This window comes from Hyla sarda, chromosome 8 (genome assembly GCF_029499605.1).
Source record: "Hyla sarda isolate aHylSar1 chromosome 8, aHylSar1.hap1, whole genome shotgun sequence".
NCBI classification, from domain to species: Eukaryota; Metazoa; Chordata; class Amphibia; order Anura; family Hylidae; genus Hyla; species Hyla sarda.
In genome coordinates, this window is record NC_079196.1 from 142,651,984 (window position 1) to 142,674,526 (window position 22,543).

The 22,543-nt window shown below is 43.7% G+C and overlaps 1 protein-coding gene across 1 annotated transcript; it reads left to right on the forward strand.

The window, feature by feature from the left end:
• The first annotated feature begins 9,235 nt into the window (after positions 1-9,235).
• On the forward strand, positions 9,236-22,171 carry LOC130285305 (uncharacterized). The gene is made up of 6 exons (XM_056536661.1): positions 9,236-9,515; positions 10,373-10,512; positions 19,929-20,009; positions 21,198-21,278; positions 21,644-21,898; positions 22,160-22,171. Exons 1-6 carry the CDS (start codon positions 9,236-9,238, stop codon positions 22,169-22,171), a joined length of 849 nt encoding a protein of 282 aa, XP_056392636.1.
• The last annotated feature ends 372 nt before the right edge of the window (positions 22,172-22,543 follow it).

The window sequence follows — 22,543 nt, forward strand, 5'->3', positions numbered from 1 at the left end:
CAGCCCTATATACACACACATACACAGCCCTATATACACACACATACACAGCCCTATATACACAGCCCTATATACACACATACACAGCCCTATATACACACATACACAGCACTATATACACAGCCCTATATACACAGCCCTATATATACACATACACAGCCCTATATACACACACATACACAGCACCTATATACACACATACACAGCCCTATATACACACACATACACAGCCCTATATACACACACATACACAGCCCTATATACACACACATACACAGCACTATATACACAGCCCTATATACACACATACACAGCCCTAAATACACAGCCCTATATACACATACACAGCCCTATATATATATATATATACATACACAGCCCTATATACACACATACACAGCCCTATATATACACATACACAGCACTATATACACAGCCCTATATACACACACATACACAGCCCTATATACACACATACACAGCCCTATATACACACATACACAGCCCTATTTACACATACACAGCCCTATATACACACATACACAGCCCTATACACACACATACACAGCCCTATATATACACACATACACAGCCCTATATACACACATACACAGCCCTATATACACACATACACAGCACTATATACACACATACACAGGCCTATATACACAGCCCTATATACACAGCCCTATATACACACATACACAGCCCTATATACACACACATACACAGCCCTATATACACACATACACAGCACTATATACACAGCCCTATATACACACATACACAGCCCTATATACACACATACACAGCCCTATATACACATACACAGCCCTATATACACATACACAGCCCTATATACACACATACACAGCCCTATATACACACATACACAGCCCTATATACACAGCCTATATACACATATACACAGCCCTATATACACAGCCCTATATACACATATACACAGCCCTATATACACACATACACAGCCCTTCATAAACACATACACAGCCCTATATACACATACACAGCCCTATATACACACATACACAGCCCTATATACACATATACACAGCCCTCATATACACACCCCCATGTACACAGCCCTATATACACACACATACACAGCACTATATACACAGCCCTATATACACGGCCCTATATATACACATACACAGCCCTATATACACACATTCACAGCCCTATATACACATACACAGCCCTATCACAGCCCTATATACACACATACACAGGTCTATATACACCCCCCTATAAACACCCCCATATACATTCATATGCAGCACCCATACAAAGCCTCCATATACACACACACACACTGCCCCATAGAAGTAAGTACCACTACCTCATCAGTAATTATTGCAGGCGCCGGGCAGGGAGAGGGAGGGACACGTTGGCTGACATCACTAGCCGGCGTCTTCTCCCAATGGCTGCTGGTTATTGACGTGCCGCGCGCAGGCACGTCTCATACCAGCAGCCAGGGTCATATCACAGGCTGAAGTGCTGCTCCTCCCTGTCGGCGCTACTTAGCGTGCCCTCTGGTGGCCAAACTGGACACAGCTAGAGCATGCCCAGCCCCAGTAACTGATGAAAATAAAATAAAAAGGTGACGGCAGCAGAAAAGTCAGGAGGCGGCCGGCCCGTGCTTCTCTCCGCATTGGGCAGCCAAACACGGGCCAGCTGCTGCCAGCCCACAGAGCGGGTAGCCTACCGGGAATTTCTCCGGTATCCCGGTAGGCCAGTCCAGCCCTGTATGACAGAGGTATGTGCAGAACTTACAGTGGAAATTGTACTGGGCAGAGACTTTCCGTATTTCTGGCAGCTGTGGGATGCTGAGAGTGCACCTGAGAGTTCGCACACAAAGGTTCTGGAAGTAGTGAGGACTGGGGTGTCTCTACTGGACTGTGTGAATGGTGCTGTATATTGTGAACCCGTGCAGGCTGATAATGTTTTTCTTGAAACACTTATGTTAATGTGTTCTGATGTAAAGATTTCTATTCCCACCTCTCGCAGGACAAAAGAAAACCTGTGTGAGCTGGAAATAGAAGGTAAAAAGATGATGGTCTTGTTAGATCCAAAATGTGTAATAAGTCTGATAAAGACCAGCTGCAGAAAGCCAGACCCCGCTATAGTGTCTATACAGGCCGGTATTTGGGGTTATAAAACAGTTAATGTGTGTATTTCTACTCCCTATGGTACCATAAGTCACAAGGTTGCAATAGAGCCTACCTTTGAGTATGAAGTAGTACTGGGGAAGGATTTTCCGTTTTTCCAGCAGTTGTGGGAAGATAGTCAGGTGACTAGAGCAGGAACACCTGATAGGCTCACAACACTTGGTTTTCACCACATAGCAGGGGACAGTAACTCAGCAGAGGCTGAGAACGGGGAGTGTAAGCAGACCCTAGGTATATGTCAGGTGGAAGTGTGCCAGACCACTTGGGGAGCTGAAGAACAGTCCACGAGTCAAGTTAAAGTGGTGACTGGATTAGAAGCTATGGAGATGCCTGTGGAAAATCCAAAACTCCGGAAGAGAGTACCAGTGGAGCTGGGGGCTGCGCTTACGGTCACAGACACAGAGTCCTAAGTGAAGAAGACTGTGACAAGACAAAAAAAAAGTCTGCCAAGAAGCCGAGAGACAGTTCAGAGGAACTGATCAGGAATCTCCCTGACTCGCTGGTGCCAAGAGCCATTGAAGTTGTTGCTAGGGGCAACAAACTTACCACCAAGGGATTGCCGGTCCGACAGGAGTGTTTAGCGAGAGTCTCCAGAGTTGCCAATGTGGTAGGAGAGGAAGAGTGCCAGGTGTCAGTGGCACCTGTTGTGCATGATAATAATGAGGCACAAGTGGCCGCAACCCCGAAAAAGGGTGAGACTTCATCTAGAGATGGAGAAGAGCTGGGTCGAGTGTCTGACAGAGGACCAGAGGATGTCTCAAGGTCTAACAGCGAGAATGAGGAGACCGCTGTCAATAAAAGGTCTTGGAAAAGACGAGCTGGCCTTGGGAAAAAAACTGGAGCAGATCCAGAATCTGGAAGAAACCCTGCAGATGGTTTCTGTGAAGTTGATGGAGAAAGAAAAAGAGGTACATCGCTTGACAGAGGAGAAGGACAAATCACTTGCTGACTTTAAGAAAGAACAAGAAGCGAGGCTTCAGCTGGAAAAAATAATGGAGCACCACAGAAGTGAGTTCGTGGCTCTGCAAGATGAACTGTCCCACTCCCAGGGTCTTGTGACCAGCAAGGAGAGAGAAGTGCAGAGTCTGGCCAAGCGGATGTCATTCCAGGAAGAAGAAGTGAGTCTTCTTCATGGTGCATATCAGGCTCTGCAGAGCGATCACAAGGCTAGCCTGGTAGCCATGGAAAAAATAGAAAAAGAGAAGAATGAAATGAAGATGGAAGTTGATGATCTTGCCAGCAATCTGGAGAGTGTCTCTGAAGCTAAGAGACAACTTGAGGAGGAAGTCAAGGCGAAGAGTGCCCTTGCACATGCTCTTCAATCTGCTCGTCATGACAATAACTTGCTTCGTGAAAACAAGAACTTGCAACAGGAGATCTCAGATTTATCTGAACAGATTGGTGAGATTGGAAAATCTATCAGTGAGTTAGTGAAGTCCAAGAAACAGTTGCTGGACAGTGAGAAGATGATCTCCACAAAGCTCAAGAGTGAGCAGCTGAAATATATAAAGCTGGAAGATGACATGAAGATCTTAAAAGAGAGCCTGGAAGCGCAGAACGAAACGCGCAGAAGGTCCCACGTAGCTGTCTTGGTTTTGATGGGAGCGCAACTCTACGAGCAGGTGGCTGCGCTGGCGGACAATGAACAATTGAGGAAACAATTGCTGTCTTCGGAAGATATTGTCAGGGACTTGACAGAGTTACTTGACAGTGAGAGGATGAAGTACGCTAAGCTCCAGTGTAAGCTGCGAAAATGTGAGAAAAAGGAAGAGGACCAGGAAGTCCTAAAAGAGAGCAGAGACCAAGATATGGCGGAATTGGCTCAGAAAGGCTTCTGGGGCAGAAGTTACGGGATACAGGGATGCTTTCTCTGAATGCCAAAAAGTCCTCTAAAGCTAAGATTGAGGTGAAGTCCTGTAAGAAGTCCCCTGAAGCTAGGACTGAGCTGAAACCTGGTGGGAAATCCTCTGAAGTGGAGACTAAGGAGAAGAGAGGTGGGAAATCCTCTGAACCTGAGCAGACCAAAAATTCTGAAGGTAATGCTGAGGCAGAGAAATCCTCTGAAGCAGAAGCTAAACCAGAGTCAAACTCAAAAGCTGTGAGTAAAGAGAATGGCACAACTGAAGCTACAGGTGAAGAGAAGAGTAAGCCTGAAGAAGCTTCAGTAGTAGAAGCTGATTCTACACAAGAATCTGAGGGAGCCAAAGACTCTGAAGCCAAACCTGAGGAAGCTGGTGCCCCTGAAGAGAAAGCTGGAAGGGATGAGGTGAAACCATGTGAGAAATCCACTGAAGTCAAGACTGAGGTGAAACCAGGTGGGAAGTCCTCTAAAGTTGAAACTGAGATGGACCCGTGTCAGAGGTCTTCTGACGGTACAGAGAACAAGACAGTGGTTGGTGAAGCCACTGAGGCCGAAAGATTCTCTGAAGCAGAGGCAGAGGTCCGGCAAGCCAGAAGAAGACAAAGGTTAGAAGCATCGGTCCTCTCTCTCCTTAATTTCAAGAACCCTGCCCACACCAGGGTGAAGAACCTAGTATTGGAAAGGTGTGACCGAGAGACTTGCAATTGGTGGCTGGTAAAAGTCCGGAAGAAAAAAGTCAAGGACTTCAAAGACTGTGGGACAAAAGTTGTCCAAGAGAAAGGAAAGGCAGATGGTTTCTGCCTTTCAAATAAATGTGCTCCTTCCCGGTGGTCTGAGCAAAAGGGGGGGGGGGATATGTGGAAGTGTGGCAAGGAAAGGGTGTATTTCCTTGGCTCACCTTGCAGAAGCTCTCACCTGCTTCTTAAGTAATGAGGCAGGAGGGAAGGGAGGTGTATATGAGATGGAGACTCAGTCTAATGTGGGCTCTTCCTAGGAGACAGCATGTGGGAAGAGACAGAGCCTGCTGAGGAGTACACAGCCCGAGCTATGAGTGGCTCAAAGAGAGTGACATGAATTGTGAGTAGAAGGTTGCAGGGGACATATGTTTAACCGGCTGAGGGAAGCTCAGCGGTTGTTAGTCAGGACAAGCTGATCTGTTTAGTCAGTGACCAAACGGTCTAGGATTTTGTTTTGTTCCTGCTTTTTGTTTATTTCTTTCCCTGCAACCTGTCTAATAAAACTGGCAAGGTGCCAGATTTGCATTATAAACGTTTGTTTGCTGGTTTATTGAGAAGAAACGCATCCTGTGGCGTGGTCCAGGACGATCCCAGAGCTAATCCCCAAGACGGATCGTCACAATATGGAAATGTGGGGTCAGCCCTTCAGCCTCCTCCAGGAGAAACCCGGTTGGGCGGATGCCACGTTTAACCCTTCATGTGATAAAACTCTAATACAATGATATTGAAAATATAACAGGAACAAACTGTTGATGTGTATAACGTACATAGTTTTAACTCCTCTGTAGACATAATGCAAACACTAAATAATAATCAATAAAGAGGACGTTACATGTTCACATGAACAATAGTGACCTGCGATATTATAGCAAAAATTAGTACAGGTACATACATGGTGTGCGTTATATGGGTTAATGTCCTATAGAAATATAATAAGCAGGAAGGAAAAATACTTTACTGAAATACAAAAAACATAAAAATATTCATATGTACAAAAGGAGAAAATATTGTGAAGACTCAAAAATACATGGCAAAGAAACATGCACAGAAGGCGTGACTAGTCATAATGTCATAAACCATTATCAATAGTGAAGTATAACGTCTTGACGCCTGTTCAGACAATGTGGGATTCGGGTAGCTAATTTGAGAATCCAAAACACTTCTCTGTTGACTAGTGCTTGTCTGTGGTCTCCTCCCTGATATGATAGATTAACTCTTTCTATACCTGTCAGACTAATGAAATAACTAATTCACCATATTTTCTCCTTTTGTACATATGCATATTTTTAAGTATTTTTTTTTTTATTTCAGTAAAGTATTTTTCCTCCCTGCCTATTATATTTCTCTAGGACATTAACCCATATAATGCACACCATGTACAGTGGGGATCAAAAGTTTGGGCACCCCAGTAACAAATTTGTATTAATGTGCATAAAGAAGCCAAGGAAAGATGGCAAAATCTCCAAAAGGCATCAAATTACAGATTAGACATTCTTATAATATGTCAACAAAAGTTAGATTTTATTTCCATCATTTACACTTTCAAAATAACAGAAAACAAAAAACAATGGCGTCTGCAAAAGTTTGGGCACCCTGCAGAGTTAATATCTTGTACTGCCCCGTTTGGCAAGTATCACAGCTTGTAAACGCTTTTTGTAGCCAGCCAAGAGTCTTTCAATTCTTGTTTGAGGTATCTTTGCCCATTCTTCCTTACAAAAGTCTTCCAGTTCTTTGGGATTTCTGGGCTGTCTGTCACGCACTGCTCTTTTAATGTCTATCCATAGATTTTCAATTATGTTGAGGTCAGGAGATTGTGAAGGCCATGTCAAAACCTTCAGTTTACGCTTCTTTATGTAATCCCTCGTGGGTTTCGAGGTGTGTTTAGGATCATTATCTATTTGTAAAAGCCATCCTCTCTTTAACTTCAGCTTTTTCACAGATGTCATCAAATTAGCATCCAAAATTTGCTGACATTTTATTGAATCCATTTCTCCTTCTACTTGTGAGATGTTCCCTGTACCACTGGCTGCAATACAACCCCAAAGCTTGATTGATCCACCCCCATGCTTAACAGTTAGACAGAAGTTCTTTTCATTAAATTATGTTCCCCTTCGTCTCCAAATGTACCTTTGCTCATTCCGGCCAAAAAGTTCAATTTTAACCTCATCGGTACACAGAACTTGTTTCCAAAATGCATCAGGCTTGTCTATATGTTCATTTGCAAAGTTCAAACGCTGATTTTTGTGTTGAGGACGTAGAAGAGGTTTTCTTCTGATGTGATGACTCTTCCATGAAGACCATATTTGTACAAGTATCTCTTTATAGTGGAATAGTGCACCACAACTCCAGTGTCTGCCAGATCTTTCTGGAGGGATTGTGCAGTCAAATGTGGGTTTTGAATAGTTTTTCTCACAATCCTGCGAGCTGTTCTGTCTGATATTTTTCTTGGTCTTCCAGATCTTGCTTTAACTTCCACTGTTCCTGATGACTGCCATTTATTAGCTACATTCCGAACAGAGGATATTGACATCTGAAAATGTTTTGCTTCTTATAGCCTTCTCCAGCTTTGTGAGCGTCAACTATTTTCAGTTTCAGATTTCTGAAGAACCCATGGTGCTGCTTGTTGGGGCAAGGTCAGATGAGTCTGGGCATTTAAAACCTTTGAGATTGATATCACCTGGTCTTCTCAGATGATGATTGAGAACAATCCATGACACTGGCAGGTCTCAGCTTTGCAAAGGGGGCAGTGCATGCTATAAATTCTGCAGGTTGCCCAAACTTTTGCAGATACCATATTTTTTTCTGTTATTTTGAAAGTGTAAATGATGGAAATAAAATCTAACTTTTGTTGACATATTATAAGAATGTCTTATCTGTAATTTGATGCCCTTTGGAGATTTTTCCATCTTTCCATGGCTTCTTTATGCACATTAATACAGATTTTTACCTGGGGTGCCCAAACTTTTGATCCCCACTGTATGAGGCAGGCGCTGATTGTAGTACTTCCTATGCCTGGAAAGGATCTGTCATTGCCTGATTCTTATAGACCTATTTCCCTGTTGAATGTTAAAACTGTTGAATGTTAAAACTTTTGGCTAAAGTGTTGGCTTCACGCCTTTATGGGGTCATTAACGCTATCATTCACCCTGACCAAACTGGGTTTATGCCGGGTAGGGCTACTGATGCCAATGAGAAGCGGTTGCAACTTAACATAGCGGTGGTGGGGGATGGTTTTCCTTCGGGTGTATTGGTTAGTCTAGATATTTACAAAGCCTTTGACTCAGTGTTATGGCCCTATTTGTGGGAGGTCCCGGCTGCCTTTGGGTTGGGCCCTCGCTTCTGTGCTTGGGTCCGCTTGCTATCCGATAGTCCTAGGGCCCATATTCGTACTAACTTGGATGTTTCTACCCCCTTTCTCCTGGGTCGTGGGACAAGGTAGGGGTGCCTGCTATCTCCCTTTCTATTTGCGGTAGTGATGGAACCCTTGGCGGCAGCCATATACGTAGAGATGATGCTATTTGTGGTATTCCTAGGGGGTCGATTATAGAGAAAGTTTCCCTCTATGCGGATGATACTCTGGTTTATTTTGCGGATGCTGGGGGCTTTTGTCTCTTATTGATCTACTTGACTGGTTTAGCTCAATCTCGGGTTTGCAGGTCAACTGAACTAAGTCATCCCTCATGGCTCTCTCCTCTGGAGTTCCTCTCCCCGGGTCTGTCCCGGCAGGGGTGCAGGTAGTTTCCGGTTTTCGGGATGGAGGTTACTGGGCATCTGATAGATTATATGCCCCTAAACTTGGAGCTGCTTCTACGCTTCACTGGCGAGCGGCTGAATGCATGGTCCTCACTTCCTCTCTCCTTGGCTGGTAGGATCAATATCTTTAAAATGATTTATCTCCCTAAAATCCTTTACCAGTTTCATTTAGCCTTCATGATTCCTCCTAGGAATTATTGTAATACACTATGTGGTGCTCTGGGATCCTTCTACTGGAAGGGAAAGCCTCCCAGGCTTGGTCGGGCTCTTCTCCAGGCTCCTAAGCGACAGGGCAGTTTGGCTGCCCCTGATATCTATAACTACTTTCTTGCTTCTCAGTTGGTTTATGAAGCATGATGGATCTATCTGGATCTGTCGAACTCGGCAACAGCCTTAGCGGGAGCGATGATGGGTTCGTATGAAGCTCTTACTAATGTACTCTATAGGTATCACTCCTGCTCTTCTTTTCCTCTCCCTCTTCAGTCTGTAGCTAAAGTGTGGTCCGTGGGGTCGAGTAAATTCCCACAGCCTCTTGTGTCTCCTCAAGCACCCTTGTGGGGGAATGTACATTTGCCTCACCTACATGGGTTGCAGGAGGCCGGTATTCTGGGGTCCTCATGGTGTCAAATTTGTGATCCACTTGCTTGGAGAGGATAAGAATTTCCTGTCCTTTTCGGGCATGAGGGAACGTTATGGCATCCCTTGAGATGGCTTTTTACAAGTATCTCCAGCTTCGGCATGCAGTTCAGGCGCAGTTTTGCTCGCTGAAGTTTACTCCAGTATTTTCTGACGTGGAGTTACTCCTGGACACTACGGACCTCTCAAAGCCCCTCAATCAGGCTTATGCTCTCCTTCAATCTTTAGGGCCTAGCCCGTTCTCAAAAGCATTCTATAAATGGCTTGCTGATATCCCGGATTTGTCTGAGGATCAATGGAAGGAGGTCGAGGGCTCTTATTACTCTATAGTAGTCAGTAGTAGAGATATGTTAATCTGGTCTAGGTATGTTTTGCATTTGTATTATACCCCTGCTAAGTTAAAGCGTATTGGTGTTTCTCAGTCTGACTTGTGCTTCCACTGTTCCTGTGCTGTTGGTACCTTCTTGCATGCTGTGTGGGAATGTCCTGTTGTGGCAATCTTATAGAGGGAAGTGATGGGGTTTTTGGCAGATAATCTAGACTTCCCCTTCTTACTCATCCCTACGGTTTGCTTACTGGGAGTCCTTAATGATGGTTCCCATAGACGTCTGTTAATCCGATTTTTATTGTTCTGTGCCCGCAAGGTAGTGGTTATGATCTGGAAGGATACCTCCTCTCCCCCGCTGTCTGGCTTTGGTCAACAAGTATGTCTCGTTATATCAGGCCCTCTACGTGAGTCGTAAGTGCCCTAAGAAGTTTGATAGTATTTGGACTCCCTGGCTTCTGCTGGATGTGTCTGTGGACCCTCCGATTAGGCAGTCCTAATAGTCTTCTAAGTATACTGCAGTTTCTTCTAGAGGGGGGGGGTTTGTAGCTACCGGGAGGTGTGTCTGTGTGTATGCGTGTTTGTCTGTTTGTGTCAGGCCTCCTCTGGTGGGTCCTAGGGTACCCTGCCGAGCTACAGGTGCACCTTAATATATGTTCTGCTTTGGACTACTACGTTAGAGCCGGTCTCTGGGATCCTCGGGGTTGTTTTTGTTTTATTGTATTTCACCTTTGGTGATGTCTGTTATTTAACTTGCAAAATATAAATAAACACTTAAAAAAATAAAGAAAGACCAGAGCTAGAGAACCCAAGGCCGACATCATACATCCTCAAGCTGCTACTGCTACTCATCCTGTATCTTTTTTAGGACTGACACCACACGCAAGCAACGACGCACATGGCGAGGAAGCCAGACACCACCGATGCAATAAGACCCCGTGTCCCTCGTTCAGCCAGGAGCAAAATATCAAAGTACAACCCCAGAAAATAACACCACCATGCTCTGTGGTAAATATATCTTCCTTTTCTTTGTCTAAAGAACATATTGAACTTTTATTTAAGGGAATGAGTTTCTGTCTATCTTCCAATGTTAATTGGTTTGACAATTAAAGGAGTACTCCGATGCACCCCCCCAAAAAAAAAACATGCCACAATGTAGCCGATTTAATTACCTTTTCAGCGACCCCTCCATCATGTTAAATGGCCCAGCCGTTCTCCTCTTATGTCCGGCCGAAGTTTCTGCTACTTCCGGGTTCTCTTCCTGGCCCGTGCTGTCAAATACTACATCTCCCAGCATGCCCGGTCCTGGCATCCGGCCAGCTCCTGCCCCCCTCCTGAAATTATAATAATTCATGCCCCCTCAGCTCCCTCTAATTTCCCTATCCCCTCCTCAGAAAATACTTCCTCGTCACATGATCGCTCAGCTCCAATGAGCTTTCGCCCGCCGCTGCGATGTGAGCATGTAAAGCTTACATCGCTAGATGCTGTAGTGCCGGAGCAGCAGCGTTCCGAGGAAGCAGGCGTAGTGCACCAATCACCATCCCATCATGATAAAATAAATAAAAACACATACCCCCTTTCTCTTTTAGTTCCCCAATTAGCATTTTTTCCCTTAGTTTTAAAATCTCATCTCCCCTCCTGGAAAACTACAAGTCCCAGCATGCCCGTCAAGTAAATTATTATAAAGGCATGCTTGGAGTTGTAGTTTTCCCCTTCATGTAAGCTGCATTTCACTATATATATATATATATATATATATATATATATATATGTGTGTGTGTGTATATAGTGAAATGCGGCTTACATCAAGGGGAAAACTACAAGTCACAGCATGCCCGTCAAGTAAATTACTATAAAGGCATGCTTGGAGTTGTAGTTTTCCCCTTGATGTAAGCCGCATTTCACTATATATATCAAGGGGAAAACTACAAGTCACAGCATGCCCGTCAGAAAATTACTGTAAAGGCATGCTTGGACTTGTAGTTTTCCCATTCATGTAAGCCGCATTTCACTATATATATATATCATACAGGTAAAGAAGAAAGCGTAGTGGCACTCACCAGGTTCGTTACTTCATAGGTAGCTTTATTCCATAAGAAGGTGCATTGACATGGGCGGCATCAGATCCAGCCGGACCGGGACGCCAGTGCGTTCGCTTACTGGGTTACAATTGTTTCACGCTTGCGCGCTTCAACAGACCCTCCCTCTCACCGCTTCCCTCACCTGTATATCACCACCTACAACAGGTGACGTCAGAGGCGGGAGGGATTACAGCAAGCATCAGTTTAAAACCAGTTACAAAAGAAACTACATTTAAAACCAACATATAGTTACAAGAAAGTACCCAAGTCTATTCTGTCATTAAGACCTACATTATCCTGTGCCCGTGTTTTTAAAATCCAACGGGCCTCCACTTCACGTAACTCTTTAACTATATTCACTCCTTTTCGCGGGATTAACCGTTTAATCCCTGTAAATTTTAACACATTTGTGTTTCCATCGTGCTCTTTTTTAACGTGCTCAATAAGGCGCGGGGACCCATAACCTGAATTCACAGACCAGACGTGCTCTCTGAACCGAGTGTTCATGGCACGTATGGTACTCCCAATATAGAACTTACATATGATTGCATACATCACATAGCTGGTTCTGCAACACATGTACTCGGTTATCTCTTTGGTTACCCCGCCCACTGTCACATTTTTTCCAGATGAGAACTGAGGACACCATTCACATCTCTTACATTGGAAATTACCTTTAGCTGACATTTTCTTTAACCAATTTTCCGAACTCACTTCTTTAAACTTGCTGCTGACTAATTCGTCTTTTAAATTCTTCGTTCTTTTGAACGTCACTAATGGTCTTTGTAATCTGACAGCTCCTAACTGTGGGTCTCTTTCGATCAAGCTCCAATTTTTTGGGATCGAACTTCTAATTAAATCAGACAGGGGGCTATATTTGAATGAAAAACAAAACTTTTCACTAGTTTTTTCAGCATTACCCTCTCTATAATTTTTCTTCTTGCTACCCTTAAGCAGAACATTTCTAGTTACTTTTTTTGCTCTATCCAGCCCGTCGCAGAGGACTTCCCTCGGGTATCCTCTTAGCGACAATCTCTGCATCAGAGCAGTAGCTTGCTCTTCAAACGCCTCTGGGGAGCTGTTAATCAGTTTCAAACGCAACAGTTGCCCATAAGGGATAGCTTTTCTGGTGTGAACGGGGTGGTAGCTGTCAAAATGTAACATTGAATTGGTTGCAGTTTCTTTTCTATAACCTTTAGTGACTAATTGACAGTTTTCTATCACCAACTTCACATCCAGAAACTCAAGTTCAGTGTCACTACATTTAGAAGTAAATCGCATATTCATGTCATTGCGATTTAGGGATGTCACGAATCCTTCGAAGTCAGACTGTGTGCCCTCCCACAACATAAAAATATCATCTACGAACCGTAGATAACATTGAATGTGTTTTAAATATTTGTTTTGTGTGGAGAATACAAATCTGTCCTCAAAATGGGCCAAGAACATTTTAGCGAATGTACACGCTACTGGCGTGCCCATTGCTACTCTCCGTTTTTGTGCGAACCATTGTTCGCCAAACTTAAATACATTATTCCCTAGAACAAATGTAAGTGCTTCACAGACAAAGTTGATGTACTTATCACTCTTGTCTGTATTTTCCAAGATTTTTTGGATGCAGTCGGTTCCATCCCCCTGCGGTATACGGGTGTAAAGGGACTCAACGTCTATAGATATTAACAGGAGTCCCTCTCGCCAGGGGATGTCACCCAGAGCAGCCAAAAAGTCATTGGTGTCTTTCACCTAGAGAAGGCACATCTTTTTGTAAGGTGCGCAGCAACCAATCCAAATATTTGGACAAAGACTCAGTAAGAGAGCCCACCCCGGAGACTATAGGTCTCCAGGGTGGGCTCTCTAGGGTCTTATTAATTTTGGGCAGGAAATACCAGTTCGGATCTTTTACTTCATCAGGGAATAACCGCTCAGCCAGTTTCTCAGAGAGTACACCGGACTCCACTTGCTTTCGCAAGAATGACTGCAGTTTGGACCTAAGATGGGGAATTGGATAATTTTTAAGTTTTAGATAAGTATCAGTATCCCCTAGTTGTCGAGTTGCCTCCTGTATGTAATAGGATCTTGACATTACCACTACATTACCCCCTTTATCGGCTTTTTCTATTATCAAATTGCCTTGCGTTTTTAACCATTGAAGAGCTTTACGCTCCTCTATTGTCAAATTGGGGGATGCCTGTGGGTATACCAATGCCCTTACATCAGCGAGGACTCGTTCCTGGAATTGATCCAAACTGGTTCCAGGTATCAAGGGGGGGGGCAAAATTTTGATTTATTGCCACCTCTAAAATCTTGATATTCCAATTCTATTGTATCTGAACAGCTTACATCTAACAGTTCTAGCAAGGTATTTACACAATCCCTATCTGTATCTGACAGTTTACCGGGCATGCTAAAACCTAGTGGTCCTACAACAACAGGGATTTCCCCTTCTTTCAAAATATTGCTAGTTGGTTGTACATTCACCTGTTGGGAAAATAATTTTTTCAGATTAAGTTTCCTGACACATTTGAATAAATCAATTTCGAAGTCTTCCAAATGAAATTGCTCACTGACACAATAGTTTAAGCCTTTGGACAATAGGAAAATTACAGAAGGATCTAAATTGACATCTGACAGGTTAATTACTGCTGGTGCATCTTTATTACTATTGCTAGCGGAAGAAAGAATAGGTGAATCTATTAAAAATTCTTTGTCATTATTTAATTTTGCCATGACACCCTCTTCCGTTTTTGTTTCGTTTTGGATTTTGCTCCTCCTTCCACCCCTTCTTGTTCTTTTTTTCTTTGTGAATGCGACAGTCCTTCCCCGTTTTTTGGAGACTTGATATTCAGATTCCCTATGGATAAGTCGGACTCATCTGTGGTACTTGAATCCGACTCAGTTGCCCATGAGTCGGGAAATTTTTTATTAAATTTCTTTTTGATCGTATTTTTCCCACTTTTCTTCTTTTGAGTTTTTCCTTTTTTAACGAAGATATTATTAGACTCATAGTCCTCCCGATCCCGTAGGAACTTGTCCCGCTTAATTTCTTTAATGGTCTTTTGTAGGAAATCATTTTTTTCTCAATTTTTTTAGAAAAATCTTCATAAGACGCAGTAGATAAGCGAGTTTGCAATTCCGACTTTAACCCCTTAAGGACCCAGCCATTTTACACCTCAGGACCCGGCCTTTTTTTGCACATCTGACCACTGTCACTTTAAACATTAATAACTCTGGGATGCTTTTAGTTATCATTCTGATTCCGAGATTGTTTTTTGTGACATATTCTACTTTAACATAGTGGTAAAATTTTGTGATAACTTGCATCCTTTCTTGGTGAAAAATCCCCAAATTTTATGAAAAATTTGAAAATTTTGCATTTTTCTAACTTTGAAGCTCTCTGCTTGTAAGGAAAATGGATATTCCGAATAATTTTTTTTTTCACATATACAATATGTCTACTTTATATTTGCATCATAAAATTGACGTGTTTTTACTTTTGGAAGACACCAGAGGGCTTCAAAGTTCAGCAGCAATTTTCCAATTTTTCACAAAATTTCCAAACTCACAATTTTTCATGGACCAGTTCAGGTTTGAAGTGGATTTGAAGGGTCTTCATTTTAGAAATACCCCACAAATGACCCCATTATAAAAACTGCACCCCCCAAAGTATTGAAAATGACATTCAGTCCGCGTTTTAACCCTTTAGGTGTTTCACAGGAATAACAGCAAAGTGAAGGAGAAAATTCACAATCTCCATTTTTTACACTCGCATGTTCTTGTAGACCCAATTTTTGAATTTTTACAAGGGGAAAAAGGAGAAAATGTATACTTATATTTGTAGCCCAATTTCTCTCGAGTAAGCACATACCTCATATGTCTATGTAAAGTGTTTGGCGGGCGCAGTAGAGGGCTCAGAAGCGAAGGAGCGACAAGGGGATTTTGGAGAGTACGTTTTTTTGAAATGGTTTTTGGGGGGCATGTTGCATTTAGGAAGCCCCTATGGTGCCAGAACAGCAAAAATCCCCCACATGGCATACCATTTTGGAAACTAGACCCCTTGAGGTACGTAACAAGGAATAAAGTGAGCCTTAATACCCCACAGGTGTTTCACGACTTTTGCATATGTAAAAAAATTTAAAAAAAATGGCACTAAAATGTGTGTTTCCCCCCAAATTTCACATTTTTGCAAGGGTTAATAGCAGAAAATACCCCCCAAACATTGTAACCCCATCTCTTCTGAGTATGAAGGTACCCCATAAGTTGATCTGAGGTGTACTATGGGTGAACTACAATGCTCAGAAGAGAAGGAGTCATATTTGGCTTTTTGAGAGCAAATTTTGCTCGGGGGCATGTCGCATTTAGGAAGCCCCTATGGTGCCAGGACAGCAAAAAAAAAACACATGGCATACCATTGTGGAAACTAGACCCCTCGGGGAACGTAACAAGAAATAAAGTGAGCCTTAATACCCCACAGGGGTTTCACGACTTTTGCATACGTAAAAAAAAAATTTAAAAAAATCACTAAAAGGTGTGTTTCCCCCCCAAATTTCACATTTTTGCAAGGGTTAATAGCAGAAAATACCCCCCAAAATTTGTAACCACATCTCTTCTGAGTATGGAGGTACCCCAAAAGTTGACCTGAAGTGCACTACGGGCGAACTACAATGCTCAGAAGAGAAGGAGTCATATTTGGCTTTTTGAGAGCAAATTTTGCTCGGGGGGCATGTCGCATTTAGGAAGCCCCTATGGTGCCAGGACAGCAAAAAAAAAACACATGGCATACCATTTTGGAAACTAGACCCCTTGAGGAACGTAAGAAGGCGTAAAGTGAGCATTTACCCCCCACTGGTGTCTGTCATATCTTTGGAACAGTGGGCTGTACAACATTTTTAATTTGCACAGCCCACTGTTCCAAAGATCTGTCAGACACCAGTGGGATGTAAATTCTCACTGCACCCCTCATTACATTCCGTGAGGGGTGTAGTTTCCGAAATGGGGTCACATGTGTTTTTTTTTTTTTTTTTTTGCGTTTGTCAAAACCGCTGTAACAATCAGCCACCCCTGTGCAAATCACCTCAAATGTACATGGTGCACTCTCCCTTCTGGGCCTTGTTGTGCGCCCCCAGAGCAGTTTGTGCCCACATATGGGGTATCTCCGTACTCGGGAGAAATTGCGTTACAAATTTTGGGGGCTTTTTTCCCCTTTACCTCTTGTCAAAATGAAAAGTATAGGGCAACACCAGCATGTTAGTGTAAAAAGTTTATTTTTTTTACACTAACATGCTGGTGTAGACCCCAACTTCCCCTTTTCATAAGGGGTGAAAGGAGAAAAAGCCCCCCAAGATTTGTTAGTCAATTTCTCCCGAGTACGGCGATACCCCATATGTGGCCCTAAACTGTTGCCTTGAAATACGACAGGGCTCCAAAGTGAGAGCGCCATGCGCATTTGAGGCCTGAATTAGGGATTTGCATAGGGGTGGACATAGGGGTATTCTACGCCAGTGATTCCCAAACAGGGTGCCTCCAGCTGTTGCAAAACTCCCAGCATGCCTGGACAGTCAACGGCTGTCCGGCAATACTGGGAGTTGTTGTTTTGCAACAGCTGGAGGCTCCATTTTGGAAAGAGTGGCGTACCAGGTGTTTTTCATTTTTATTGGGGAGGGGCGGGGGGCTGTGTAGGGGTATGTGTATATGTAGTGTTTTTTACTTTATTTTGTGGTAGTGTAGTGTAGTGTTTTTAGGGTACAGTCACATGGGCGGGGGTTACAGCGAGTTTGAGCTGCCGCGCAAAATTTGCTGCATTGCAAACTTGCAGCCCGATACTCACTGTAAGCCGCCTGCCCATGTGAGTGTACCCTGTACATTCACAGGGGGGGGGGGACCTCCAGCTGTTGCAAAACTACTACTCCCAGCATGCCTGAGAATGTTTGGGAGTTGTGGTTTTGCAACAGCTGGAGGCACACGGGTTGGGATACACTGAGTTAGGAAACAATGTTTCCCAACCAGTGTGCCTCCAGCTGTTGCAAAACCACAACTCCCAAACATTCTCAGGCATGCTGGGAGTAGTAGTTCGGCAACATCTTTAGAGCCAGATGTTGCCGAACTACAACTCCCAGCATGCTTGGAGTTGTAGTTTTGCAACATCTGGAGGACTAGTTTGCAGACCACTAATACAGTGGTTCCCAATCTGTGCCCTTCCAGATGTTGCAAAACTACAACTCCCAGTATGCCAAAACTGTCCAGGCATGCTGGGAGTTGTAGTTCTGCAACATCTGAAGGGCCAGATGTTACAGAACTTCAACTCCCAGCATGCCTGGACAGTAAGGGCATGCTGAGGATGTGTAGTTTTGCAACATCTGGAAGGGCACAGTGGTCCAAAAACTGTGGACCTCCAGATGTTGCAAAACTGCAACTTCCAGCATGCCCAGACGCCAAGGGCTGTCTGGGCATGCTGGGAGTTGTAGTTTACAGGGTCCTATTACAGCAATGCATGTCGCTTTACGGCGACGTGCATTGCTGTAAAGGGCCCGACCGCGGCTGAAGATCTACTCACCTGTCGCCGCCGCCGCCATCTTCCTCGTCGGGATCCGGGTCTTCAGGGACGAGGTAAGTACCGGGGCCGGGCCCCAGCACTCCCCCGTCCCCCGCCGCGTCCTCCGGTCTTCCTCCCGTCCTGTCTCGACTTTCAGGGGCTGGGCAGGACGGGAGGAAGTAACCGCCCCCCCTCCTGCGATTGGTCGGTTCACTAACCGACAGATCGCAGGGGATCGGAGGAGGTGGCAGGCTTGCCACCTCGCTCCGATACTTCAGCATGGTCCTGGCTGTCTGTGACAGCCGGGATCATGCGAAATTACCGGGCGGTCGGGTCCCAGAGACCCGATCAGCCCGGTATCGCCGCAGATCGCAAGGGCGATTTCCCTTGCGATTTGCGGCGATCGCCGACATGGGGGGCCTACATGGCCCCCCTCGGCGTTTGCCCTGGATGCCTGCTGAAGGATTTCAGCAGGCATCCAGTTCCGATCTCTGCCCGGCGAGCGGCAGAGACCGGAAAACGCCAGGACGTACGGGGACGTCCTGGGTCCTTAAGGCCCAGGGTGCGGTAACGTCCCCGTACGTCCTGGGTCCTTAAGAGGTTAATCGAGTCAGTTCGGCCGTCACAGATGCGTACTCCTCTGTGTTACGTTCCAGAATGAGTATTAACATATTCATTGAGTACATTTTATGGAGCTCGTCCCATCTGGTCATAAATGCAGCATCATCTGTGAATTGGGATGCTTCTTTGTAGCCTCTTATACCACGTGGTACACGCCCGCATTCGCGGTACGAATGGAGTTAAGAGTCCAGAATAAACGTGTCTCCTTTTCGGAGAGAACTGTGATCTTAAATTCAAGAGTTTTTGTACTCATCAATTGGCACGGGTCTCTTTCATTGCACTGTTGAAAAAACGCACTGGCGTCCTGCCGCCCTGCTCCTAAGGTGTTCCCCGCCGACTCAGGCTCCTGCGATCCCGGTCTGGCTGGATCTGATGCCGCCCATGTCAATGCACCTTCTTATGGAATAAAGCTACCTATGAAGTAACGAACCTGGTGAGTGCCACTACGCTTTCTTCTTTACCTGTATGATTTTGGACAGTCTGCATTTCTGAGTAGTTGAGCACCTCCACACGCAGTCCCCCTTGCGAATCACTTCCGATCAACACAGAGAGATCAGCTGTTTCTACCTACCAGGACTATATATATATATATATATATATATGTGTGTATATATAGTGAAATGCGGCTTACATCAAGGGGAAAACTACAAGTCACAGCATGCCCGTCAAGTAAATTACTGTAAAGGCATGCTGGGACTTGTAGTTTTCCCCTTGATGTAAGCCGCATTTCACTATATACACACATATTTTTGTCAAATAATAGTTTAATAAAAAAAATTTATATTAATAAATCCTATGCTTCACTGCATCCTCCTCACCCCTCTGTCCGTACCCCACACCCCTCTTCCCTTCCTCTTTCTTCTCACCCCACAATCTTACCTTACAACCCCTCTGTCCGTCCTCCTCACCCCTCTGTCCGTACCCTACACCCCTCTTCCTTTCCTCTTTCTTCTCACCCCTCAATCTTACCTTACAACCCCTCTGTCCGTCCTCCTCACCCCTCTGTCCGTACCCTACACCCCTCTTCCCTTCTTCGTTAATCTTACCCCTAAATCTTACCTTACACCCCTAGTTCATTCCCAATCATTACCTTTATGCTTGATCTAATGCTTATAATATCTATTCTAATTATATGTTTTTCATTTTTATAAAGTTAATTTTTTAAATTTATATTTTATATTAATTTTAAACAGTCAGAGAAGGAGATAATATTTGAGGAGCAGTCTGTTGCTACAGAAACAGTAACGACAAGCTCAGAATGGAATTCCAATTATGTAAGTATAAATATATAAAACATATATAATAACCATTTTAATGTATTGATATATATATATATACACATACTATATAATCACATTGCCACAAAGAACAATGTCTGTTGTCTCCTGAGCGACTGCGACGATTATCACATGGTGAGCAGCGTTAGAAACCGGGACACCTGCACTATCTACCTGTATATTCTAGTTTGTGCAGGTGACTCTGCTGTATGATTACCTTCAGTAGTATCCCCTTTAAAGGGGTTGTGCGCTGCTCTGCCTTTCGGAGCTCAGCTTGCAGCGTCCGGAAGTTCATTACTCCGAACGCTGTGTGCGGGCTTCCGTGTTTGTGGCTGCACCCTCTTGACGTCACTCCCGGCCACTCAACTAAAGCCTATGGGAAGGGGGACCGACCGCTGTCACGGGGGGCCGGATGTGACGTCACGAGGGGGCGTCCGCAAACACGGAAACCCGCACACAGCGTTCGGAGTAATGAACTTCAGGACGCTTTTTAGCTGAGCTCAGAAAGGCAGGGCCATGCACAACCACTTTAAAGAAGTAAAGAAAGTTGAAGACATTAGTAGCAGCCCCTGCAAACATTATTTTAGCAACCCTCCACTGTAATCCGCAGGACACCCCCCCCCCAGTAGACCGTAGCCTACCCCCTTGTAGACTTTATTCACCCCCCCAATTAAGACTGCACACCACCCCTGATGACAGTGTACCCTTTTAGTCATCACCCCACTTTTATTACCCAGTAACCCCCTTTGTACATAGTAGCACCATTGTTAATACATTTCCCCCCCTTGGTAACACAGCGCCTCACCATTGCATACAGCACCCCCATGTAAGTTGTTTACTTGCGCTTGACGCTCCGCTGCCCTGTTCTGCCCTCCGTATCAAGATTATGCCGGTCCACTTCTGGTTTCTCCCGTCCGCATGAAGGTGTACCTGGAGGAGCATGTGACACACACACGTTACTCTGCTTCCTCCACCGTGTTACGCTCCAAGCAGGGGAGGAGGTGGAGTTCCATTTGTGTCACATGCTCCTTCAGGTACACCGTCATGCGGACGTGAGAAACCAGCAGCGGATCCCCAGAATGTGGATCAGGACGGAAGAACAGGGAAGTGGAGCAACAGAATCTCCTCACCTATACTAGTATATATATTTTCTGATTACAAATAATCATTGTTTTTTTTATATAGCCATCAGAAACAAGTGTCGATGATGAATTACAAGTCAGACCTACTCCTACACCTCGTCGGCGAATAGTAGTTGAAAATACGGTAATTTATTTTTTATTTTTTACAGTTCATCATCTTTCCTCTGTTATGCACTCTACTGTCCATGTTGACTTTTTTTAAACTGAAGGGCTGCAACTAATGCGCAGGAGTTAAAAAGTAAGCCTGCAAATATCAGTGTGTGGTCGTGATGTCATAAATATAGCTGTCAGGCAACTGATGGACTCTATTTGTTTTTATATCTTTTAGCTTTCGACAAGCCAATATATCTAGCTTTTTATTAAATGTATAATTAATATACATATTTTAGTATATCTACTTATTTAAAAAAAAAATTATAACTATTTGATAAACAAATATAAAAAAAAGGGTATAAATTTATAACAATTGAATGAATTTTATTCTCATAGGTCCTCCAAAACCTATTACACAGGCTACAATCTCCAGTAGATGAGGAAAACCGACTACATCCTTACTGCTTTCAAAATGACCCTCAATGGGGTCCTAATGAGGAGCGTCCCGCACCCATCCCTGACCTAGACGGGAGATGTGGCAACAACAATTGGTGCCAATGTACTTGCTGTCACAGCATGACATCTGTGTTAGAAAGTATCTGTTGTTGGGAATATTCTCAAATAAATACTTCTCGAGAAAATTATAAATGTGTAACTATGCACCCCTTTTTTGAAAGAGATATACTTTCTACTGCTGCATTAGAGGCATATATTGTACTCGTGGACCAGATTACACAGAGAGAATTTCGTCGAGCTCCAAATAGGTATATAAATATATAATAATTTTCATAAATAAATTCTTATCAACTTTTTTTTTTTTCATAGGTCTTGTTGCAAAAGTAAAAGGTATTTTTATTTGGTAGCTAAGGGATACTCCTGTGTAAAAATAATTATTTATCATATTTTTAACAGGGTATTCCATGACAAATACATTTTTTATATAGCAACTGGCTACGCAAAAATAAACAGATTTGTAAATTACTTTAATTAAAAATATTTTAATCCTTCAAATAGTTATTAGCTTCTCAAGTTGAGTTGCTCTATGATGATGTCACGTCCCGGGAGCTTTGAATGATGGTAGCTAATTCCCATAAGAACTGTATGGGAATTTTCTCCCATCATGCACAGCTCCACGAACTTTACATCATCATAGAGCAGTTAGACACAAAACAAAAACTAAAAATCTAAAGCAAATAACTATTGGAAGGAATAAGAATTTTTAATACAAGTTCATTACAAATCTTTTTAACTTTCTGCCACAAGTTCATGTCATAATGTAGTACACCATTAATATTT